The sequence below is a fragment of the Prenolepis imparis genome, unplaced genomic scaffold (genome assembly GCF_030444845.1).
Source record: "Prenolepis imparis isolate NDT839.2.m4 unplaced genomic scaffold, iyPreImpa1.0 SCAF_2, whole genome shotgun sequence".
Classification (NCBI taxonomy): domain Eukaryota; kingdom Metazoa; phylum Arthropoda; class Insecta; order Hymenoptera; family Formicidae; genus Prenolepis; species Prenolepis imparis.
The window spans coordinates 23,675,962-23,686,556 of NW_028141160.1; the positions used below are offsets into that span (position 1 = coordinate 23,675,962).

General features: G+C 27.1%; 1 protein-coding gene across 5 annotated transcripts; it reads left to right on the forward strand.

Annotated features, from left to right (window-relative positions):
* The first annotated feature begins 1,859 nt into the window (after positions 1 to 1,859).
* Positions 1,860 to 10,118, forward strand: LOC145933052 (cytochrome P450 4C1-like). Of its 5 annotated transcripts, none has more exons than XM_083032452.1 (11): positions 1,860 to 1,947; positions 4,270 to 4,453; positions 4,623 to 4,732; positions 5,916 to 6,006; positions 6,812 to 7,006; positions 7,872 to 7,938; positions 8,143 to 8,269; positions 8,412 to 8,496; positions 8,588 to 8,700; positions 8,895 to 9,132; positions 9,653 to 10,118. In XM_083032452.1, the coding sequence occupies exons 2-11, from the start codon at positions 4,279 to 4,281 to the stop codon at positions 10,003 to 10,005; spliced, it is 1,554 nt and encodes a 517-aa protein (XP_082888578.1). In that variant the 5' UTR covers positions 1,860 to 1,947; positions 4,270 to 4,278; the 3' UTR covers positions 10,006 to 10,118. The 5 variants fall into 5 exon arrangements, with proteins under 5 accessions (XP_082888578.1, XP_082888575.1, XP_082888577.1 ...); XM_083032449.1 differs by lacking the exon at positions 1,860 to 1,947 and adding an exon at positions 1,975 to 2,131; XM_083032451.1 differs by lacking the exon at positions 1,860 to 1,947 and adding an exon at positions 1,980 to 2,103.
* Positions 10,119 to 10,595: the final 477 nt, after the last annotated feature.

Consider the following 10,595-nt stretch of genomic DNA (forward strand, 5'->3'; position numbering starts at 1 on the left):
CGTGTAGATAACGAATCTTCCCGCAGCTATAATTATTGCTATATATTTATTCCCTGTTTTATATTCTGTTCTTAGTTGGTAAACAAGTTATTGAGTTCTTTTTTTTAAAACACCGTTGTCATTTAATTATCATATTTCCAATACGTGTGCTTGTTTACGAATGACGGTACAAGGACAAGTTGCGAAATCGATTTTGAGATCAATCGAAATCGATTCGTGGACACAACAGTATTTATTATATAATAAATATAATATAATTATTTATATATTCAAATAAGTAATTTACAGTGTCCGGTGGTTCGCCCCAGATAGCACACAATATTTTATGAATATTCTAATATAGTGCGAATGTTCTTAATTTTGGAATATTCGAATAGAATATTATATGAATATACGTAAAATGTTACAATCGGAAATCGTATAGTGCGAATGTTCTTAATTTTGTAATATTTGAATAGAATATTATATGACAGAGTGTAGTACTTGCCTTGAATACTTGTGTTGTATGCAGTTTTTATTGAATATATACTTATTCTTATGAATATTATCTCCGAAATTTTTATCCGAGAGCTTTCCGCTTGATTTTCGAACCCTCAAACAAGGTAGAATCCGTTCCATTTGAAACAACAAATAATATACAATAGATTGTATTTTTTGTGAGTAATAATACGATGAAAGATCCGCCCAATATTTATATACAATCGATTTTGTTATATATTAAAATAAAGTATACATATGGTAATATTTTTTTATTTATTGCTTATTAAAATTATGATTTTATCATATGTTTATTCAATACTAATTATTTTATTTAAAAAAAGAAAAGACTTAATTACTATATTTAAATCTATATAAATACACACACAATTATGGAAAAAAATAATTAATTAAATAGAATTATTCTTTCGACCATGACTGGCATAAGTTCAAAAATGTTTATTTATTAAAGATAACACGCAATAAACATTAATGTTTATTGCGTGTTATCTTTAATAAATAAACATTTTTGAACTTATGCCAGTCATGGTCGAAAGAATAATTCTATTTAGTTTTTAAAACTCTACTGACGATTAACATATATTGTATTAATTTTAAAATAATTGATATTACTAATAATTAAAACTCTTTAGAAAATGAAAGAATATAGTTCGGATTATATGTATAGTAATAATTGAATAGAATTACGTTTCGCAATCGAACGGCATGAAAACTATTACAAACTTGATACTACATTATTTCAACCGAGCAACCGGTTAATTATATAGAATAAAATTATAGAAAAATGATTAATGCTAATAACACTATCATTAAACGGATTCCACAATTTGCTCATATATCTTCCATACAATGCTTTGCTGCGTATTGTAATTTAATCTATTAGATTTGCAATGATTTACATATTCTACTTTTTTCTATCAATAATAAAAATATTTTCTGCTGTTCAAAAAAAAGGTAGTTCTCTCTCTCTCTCTCTCTCAGCATAGTACTTCTCTACGAGAAGAATTCAAATCTAGACCATAGCGCCTCTCTACGAGCGGCAGATTCCAAATGCTTGCATCGAGACGTTTCACGTCGTAAAGCCTAGTCTACAATGGCAGTAAGCAGTATAGAGTAAGCAGTAAGCAGTAAGCAGTATGAAATGGGAATTGCCCATTTCGTTACTCCCGGTCTTTACATCCACTAAAAACAGTATACAATGGCAATAACAAGGCTGTAGGAATAGAGAGTATACTGTTTTTAGTGGATGTAAAGACCGGGAGTAACGAAATGGGCAATTCTCATTTCATACTGCTTACTGCTTACTGCTTACTCTATACTGCTTACTGCCATTGTAGACTAGGCTTTAACGCTAGAGGTGTCTCAAGCGCTTACAGCGAGGAGATCTCCCCCCTTCCATATCTCTCGCTTTCTCAAGATGGCTGCTTGGCTGTTCGCACGAATAAATGCGTCAGGAAATATTCTTTTCTATTCGAGTGTGATGTAAAGTGTGGGATTGTGAAGACCGGCACAGTGGCTGCAGCGAGCGTTTCGACCACTGGCGTTCGGGCTGAAGAAAAATCGTTTTTAAATTGGCCAGAGAATCTGCCTTTAAAATATCTCGCGGTAGTTTCGGGCCCTGTATACGGAAGTTGTATGTTTAAAAAAAAATAGATTAAGATAAATATAGTCGTGCTATATATTTTATAAAAAATCGCTAGTTTTATTTTCTGGTTTTCAGCTCTTTACAATTAACTTTTTAGCGTTGACACCGAATGTTCAGAAATCGGAGAAAAAAAACAGAGTTTCAATAAATTATCACACACATTATTTTCTTCTAAACAATTTAATTAATATGTTATTGTAATTTTGCAGCATTGTTTCTTAAAATTTTTCAATATATACATATGTAAAAATTTTGAAATACGTAGAGTACCATTTTTTCGTTATTTTCTAGTATGTAGTACAATCTATATATCTAGTAACAAATCTTCATAAGATTATATGTAAAACTATATAGCGGAAATTAAAATTGTACTAACTTTTAAATTCAAATTTTGAGAGACAGTAGCTTTAGCATAAAAGTGGAAATGATCTATATAATTTTTATAAATTTTGTACCATTTTTTGCGATCTCCTATACATCCTTCAGCGCAAGGACAAAGTGGTTATACTATAATCACTTAACGTAACCATAGTTTAAAGCAGAAATATATGTATGATATAAATACATATATGATTAACAAAATATGAAAGGAAATTGCAATAGTAAAGTTGTACATATTACGAAACTGTGCGATAAAAATAAAGACACGTGTTATGCATATTTTTTGTAGTTTCTTAAACATCCGCATTAATTATCGCTTATCGCTACTATATAAACAGCTTTTATCTCTCATAATTTACCTTTATATAAAAAGTCAGTTCGCGACACTAGACACACACACGTAAGGAAAATTGAGATATATTTGAGTTATAAGTAATCTCTAATCGTAATTGCATTGTGTATTTATATAGTGTAAGTTCAAGTAGTGAGAAAGCAAAGTGAGAAAGAGGACTTTATTCGTAAAGAATCAAATATCATACTATCATTTCGCGATCGAATTTTGAATCAAGTAGAAGTGAAGATCTTATATAAATTTTTGCTTTTCAAAAAGAAATTTTTTAAAAAGATTTTTTCTTGAGGAAAGTATCTATTTTTTTCTCTTCTTCTTTTTTCTTTTAGGATATCTGATTGTTATTTAATTATACTACATTTATTGCATATTGTATATAAAGCATGATAAATTCTGTGACATATGTATATAATTAGTGGTGAAGTATGTGATATCTGATAAAAAATATTTTTGTTGTTTAAAGATTAAATATTTCGCCGTAACAAATAGGTATCAAAACTTTGCATTTTTTCAGTATCATGTAGTTAAAATTTTTGGTTTAGTGTCTTATTTTTTCAAAATTTGCGCAAAGTTAAAATGTGATTTAATAAAAAACTCATTAAACAAAAAGTATGAACAAATGGTTTATGATAAAACCAATGTTTCTTTACTATCTCACTTTTTTAAAGCGTATTATATCAAATTATATATATATATATATATATGACAAGTAATTTTTTTCGGAAGTAGAATTAACTGCGTATTTAAAATCTCTTGTGATTCGTAATTTTTCAAGATTGGACTATTTCAATTAAACAGTGATGATGAAAATAATGTGATAATGAAGCGCTTACATTGTTGCGCAAACATACATTTGATCAAAGATTAAAAATTCAATATCAGTTCAAAATTTCGTAAACTCTTATTATATAGGTAAATATCTTATAATATAAAATTGTCATATGATAAACGTTTATTATCAAATTTTTAATAAAAAGAGAATAATTATAAACAGTAAATTTTTTTAAAGATCTCAATAAAATAGGGCTGAAAAATGAATATAAAAAATTTGCGATTTTCCTAAATCTTTCGATTTGCTAATGAGCAGAGCACGAGTTCAAAGTTACAAGTTACATAAATGATCGAGAAATATTTTGCCGACGTAATATTTTCACTGTCATTATAATTTCACATTCAACTTCGATCGATATGCATTTCTATGTACCTACATCATACTTCGTGTTATCGTCGATAAATAATCTTTATTAAATATTATTGTTGATTAGAAAATCTTTGCCGATGTGTATGTGTGTGAGTGTGTGTATATATGGAAGATTTCAATATAATTCCTTAACAAATATCAATAGTAATTTTTATGCATTAAAATTTGAACTCAAACTGTGTAATATGTTCACAGGATACAAGAATGGACTTAATAATCTGTTTGATATTATGCGCCCCGTTCATTATTCTAATAATTCAGTCAATTATATCCTCAATATATCATCAGTATGTTATTCGACGGAAAGTCAAAAATATTTCTCAATGCGGTGGATTTCCTTTCGGCGTGACATTTGAAATGATAAAAATGACGGAGTATGGTAAAGAATTTTGTGAATAAGAATATTCAATTATGCTTTTGCAAATGTCATTTTTTTTGTATATTATGCGTAAAAGACAAAGCATCATTTAAATCAGTATAATAATTTTTAAATCAATATAATAGTTAATAAATATTAAATATCTAGTTGTATATGCTTATATTCACAGAACGTCTGCAATGGTTTAAGCAACGTATATTGAATTTTAAAGAAGGAATCTTCATATATTGGATTGGCCTGACTCCGATTATTACTATCTATAAACCTGAATATTTAGAGGTGAGAATGAAAAGTATCTTGCTATAATATAAAGTATCGGTTATATATGTATATATATGAGATATTATTTGTGATGACAAATATATACATACATATAAATGATAGTAATTTATTTATCGTAGAAAGCAAAGCTTTTTTGCGACAGCGAAATAGAGCAAACTTTTATAAACTTATTATTAAAATTTCTTGTATTATTATTGAAATAAAGTTTCTCAAGGTAATAATTACGCAGAAAAAATAATTTTGTCAGCCATATTGTTCTTGCTATTGCATATACATATGAAAAACTAAATTTTGCTATAACCAATTATTTAATATTATGAAACTTCTTCTTTTTGGCGTAATTAAAAAATTTTTGCTGAATAAATTTATTTGTAGAAAATATAAATTTGCTGTCAAAGTAAAATAGTCTATACCTAATAAGTGCTTTTTGCCATTTATTGCTTTGATGATTGTAGAATAGCAAGTAATTTATTATTTTAACAATTTTTCATGTGTGTGTGTGTTATATACGTTGCATTTGTGCGCGTGTGTCAAGATTTAGCAAAATTATTTTCAGCAAAAAAAATTAATATTGCGAACATATCTTTCTTTTCGTTCTGTTCGTATATATAATAATCGTTTGTATATAATAATAAAAATATCTAAATTTATTGCGAAAATATAAAATATTATTGTGAGTTTGCAAATTTTTCTATTTATATAAGACATAAAAAAATTTAAACGAGCCTTCTTCGATAAACAGTGCTAATAAGATACATTTAGGCTATCTATGTATAATAAAAAGAAGATTCATTATTCAGAGATTAAAAAACAATATTTATGTCTACTATATTTTATTCGCGTAAAAAAGTTGATCCATATCTTGAACGAGATAGTTTATGGTCAAACTTCACTTTCTAATTAATTTTTCAGTTAAGTTAATTTTCATATTTTAGTGATTTAATAAATTCTTGATTTTTTCTTTAGAATAATTATATAGAGTATTTTGTGTGATGAAATCAGAACATATATAATATATGAAAAAATAAGTTGAAAATATGGAATAAAATTTTTGCGATATTAAGCAATATTAAGCTTCGTTAAAAAAAAATTAAAAATTTGAAAAACATACATTTTATATATATAATAAATGTGACAAATTATTATACGCATCGTTATATTTTTTTACTCACTTTTACAGATTATTTTGACCAGCACCGTAAATATCGAAAAAGGAGAACCTTATAAGTTATTGCACTCTTGGTTAGGCATGGGACTTCTCACTTCTACAGGTAAACACATAAATTAACTCGTTTACGTTCTGTTTATATTATCTTAATAAAGATAAAAAATAAATTACAGTTTATATATTAGTTTATGTGTTTTTGATGATTATTTATGATTATTTATGACTATTCGCAAAAGTATTTTGATTGAACAAATGACAAAAAGATGAAAGAGTGAAGTTTTATTCTAATACAAATACACAAATTTATATATATTGTATATATCTATATATAATAAATTGTATTTGTATATATCCTGACATAAGAAGAAAATGTACTCTTTTGCATTCTCATCCTTGTGTCCAATTACTTATGTAACTTATTTTATATTGATATTAAATTTATGATGTTCATGTAAATTGGAGCGCTTAAAAGCACTATACATTGTTTCTGAAACTTTTTTTATTTATACATTGTAAATATTCAGTAGCAATCAGGGACCCGGACCGAACCGGAACCAAAACCGATAACCGTTCCATAATCGTTTTTTTAGTAGAACCGAAACCGTAAACCGTATTGAAATTTTATTAAATTTATATCACCGGAACCATAACCGGATATTTAAATTATTTTCGGTTCTTTTCGGTATTTTTTTCTAATCTTTTGCGCAAATGACGGAAATGTCTGATAACTGCCTCCTCGAATACAATTAAAAATAAATTATTTTTTAAATGTTCTTAAACGCATGTATTAAAAATAATATGTTTTTTCATTTTTATTTAAACTATCTCTCTATGCGCATTTATATTTTTAATATCTCTCTTATAATATTTTTAACATATAAATGTATCGCTGATTGATATTACTTCAGGAAAACAATGGTTCCATGACAGAAGACTCATTGGGCCAACGTTTCATTTTAGTATATTGGACCAATTTGCTGTGGTTATGTCTGAAAAAGCAGAGATCCTAACAGAATGTCTTGAGAAGAAAATAGCAGAAAATCCAGGGAAAGCTATCGATATTGTTCCGTTTGTTAATAATGTTACTCTCGACATTATATGTGGTAATAAATAAATATATATATATTTCACATTGTTAATTATAATATATAATAGTTTTTGGATACAAAAAAGTAGTATCACGGACACGGTATATTTTATATTGCAGTAGCAAATTTTATTAATTATGATATGAATAATAATAGAAAAACTTATCAAAAGTATTAAATTTAAATTTTGTTTAACCTAACAAGTTTAAATTTTGTTTGACAAGTTCATTCGTTATAATAATAAATTGATTGCTTTTTATATCACTTATTTTGTTATCAAAGATTTAAAATACGTTTATTGGAAAAAATTAATTATTTGACTTTAACATTAAATTAATTCTTCTACAATCAAATTTAATCGGCACACAAAGTTTTTTTGTTGTATCGAGAAAATAAGTCTTACCTGCAATATCGAATAATTGATTACTGTATCGAATGTCGTTCGTTTTTATATATAGAGTAAAGTTTATTAAATATATAGTTGTAATAATGGTTTTGTTGTAACAGTAAAATTCTTTCTCTTCTTGTATATCATAATCACGGACTACAATGTCGCTATAATTTTGATGAGCTCGATTTTTGATTTTGTATATATGTAAATCGAAATCTTATATACATATATTAAAGATTACATCACCATTTATTTAATTGTGAATAAATAAATATAAAGTTTAAACTCATATTATACATATTTAAATATAAGCAACATTTTTTTATGTCGATATTAATTCCTGTGTACATAATAAAATTAACTATTATTCGACTGTATTATTTACGAGAGTTATAAGTGTCAATTTTATTTTTCTCTGAAATTTATAATGTAGCACACTTGGACGAGACGAGAAAGTTATGACGATATTAACAAGTTATTATTTTGCAGAAACAGCAATGGGTGTGGATATACATGCTCAAGAAGTTAAAACCAAGTACACCACAACAATACACAGGTCCATAAAGTCATGAGCCATATTTTGTTAATATAATAAAATAGTTTAATTTAATAATATTACTATTAATTTCTTAAGATTTTTTAAGAATTACAACAGCAAATTTTGTATAATTAATTAATTAACATAATAGTGGATATAATTAATTAATTAATTGTTTAAATATGCTGTTATATCGATCTGACGTTTTAATCATACTTCTAGAAACTCTGTATTACTACTCACACGATTGTTTCAACCGTGGTTTTGGTCAGATTGGATATACCACTTAGTGCCTTCAGGAAAAGAATATAAATCAGGCGTCAATAGGCTACATAAATTCACGAGAGAAGTACGCGCCAAAACAAACGCTATAATGATAAATCATAAAATGTATTAAGAAATCGGCAAAATTTTACTATATTTTTATGTATTTATACTATTTTATTTAAATGAATGCAACAAGTTTATAACGGATAAATGATAAATTTCAGATAATACGTAAGAAAAAGATTGCACGAGAATCGCAGAATGATTCCGTCAAATTAGACAACGAGGATGATGAAAATGTTTATATAGGTGTGATTATTATTAAATTATCGTTATATACATGTTTTGAAGGATTGTGTGAATATATTGTGAATTATTCTTGTAAAATTTATTGCGTTAGGTAAATGGAAGAGAAAAGCTTTTCTGGATCTGTTACTAGATCAGAATGAGAAAAACGAAGCTCCGTTAAACGATAATGAATTATTGGCACAAGTCGAGACATTTATGTTCGAGGTAAGAGAAAGGATCTTTACAATTTAATAAAAAATTCCATCTTATCAGGCTCGGTAAGTAGTGTATTATAAATGATAATATAATGATATCCTTACTATTTTTTGCTAACATTCATAACAACATTATTAATATATTAATATTAATGTTGTTATGAATGTTAGTAAAAAATAGTACAAGGATATATAATGATACAGGGTCAAGACACAACTACGTCTGCAATAACTTGGACGCTCTTTCTCTTGGGCAATAATCTCGAGCATCAAGAAAAAGTTCATCAAGAACTCGACGAAGTTTTCAAAGATTCCGAGACACCAGCCAGTGTAAAGGAGTTATCGCAGTTAAAGTATCTCGAGAGGATCATAAAGGAATCGCTCAGATTATTCCCAAGTGTGCCTTTCGTCTTCAGAAAATTATTGGAAGATGTAAAACTGGGTATGATATTTTTACAGGACTTTACTTCTATTAATATTAAGATAAAAGAGATCTCAAGATATATTCACATTAATATGTACATTTGTAAAATGCGCAACGTAAGAAAAATATTTTTACTAAATAACGAAGACAATATAGTGTGTGTTTTTTTTCAGAGAGATATCTTTTTCTTATTATTAAAGGCTAAATAAATGCGATTCGGTAAAAGAGCAATAATTTAAAGTCCACTTTAGATGATCTCAGATTTGCCACAGAATTCAGGATAAAATTCTATTTATCGTTTTATGCTCCGCGTGTAATAATTCTATTCTTCAAATATTTTGATTATAAATATGTAGAATTCTATTACGAATTATCTTATACAAATTGTCTAAAATAGATTTAACATTATATATTGTGGGTTTGACATAAAAACTTCATTTTTGTACATGTGTGACAAAACATTTATATTAATATTAAAAAAGTTTATCAACATAAAATTTTTTATATGCAGTCTATATAACAATCTGTTTTATTTTAGGTGATTATACGTTCCCGAAAGGTGCTACAGTTTCACTTGAATTCTACTTCACGCATAGAAATCCGCAAGTTTGGCCAGATCCAGAAAAGTTCGATCCAGATCGCTTCCTTTCGGAAAATTCGAAAAATAGGAATCCATATGCCTACGTTCCGTTCAGCGCTGGACCGAGAAACTGTATCGGCCAAAAATTTGCTTTACTCGAAGAAAAAATGATATTAACAGCTATTCTGAGAAAGTGGAGGCTAAAAAGTGTAAAAACGCCGGATAATATAAAGTATGGAGAAACTCTTATTTTGCGACCATTCGAAGAAATATTCATGTATTTAACGCCAAAAAAATTATCAATTTACTAACAAAAATATCCATTTCTCTTCATCGTGCGCAATCTTTATAATCTTTCTCAATTCTGGAATTTGAATGTTTTCGTCGTTTTATTATCGTTGTGAATAAAATTTATGTATATGAACATATTTTATACTTTTTATACATATATAGTGTGATTGATGCGATGAGATATGTGTTTAAAAATCACGAAACATGGATCAAATATATATATGATATGCTATTATTCCAAGAGTTAAAAAAAATATAATAAATAATTTGCAAACATTTATTTCCTATACAAATGATTACTTTAATTTTGCTAATAAGTATCATATATATAGTATAGTACAAAAGTATAATACAAAAATGGAAGCAAATATGTATATTTATATATATATGATAACCATAATAAAAAAAATAGGACTAAACAGTAACATTTAATCTCTCTTTCTTTGGAAATCTATTTTGTTTGTACATTATTGTCAGATCTCACAACGCAGAGAGAATAACGCATATAATCAACTGCTCGATCGTTATTTTTACGCAATAAAGCCACGCGTTGTGGGTCATGAGCCCAGGAGAACAGAAAGTCAAAATTATGTTTTTTGACGTCATATTG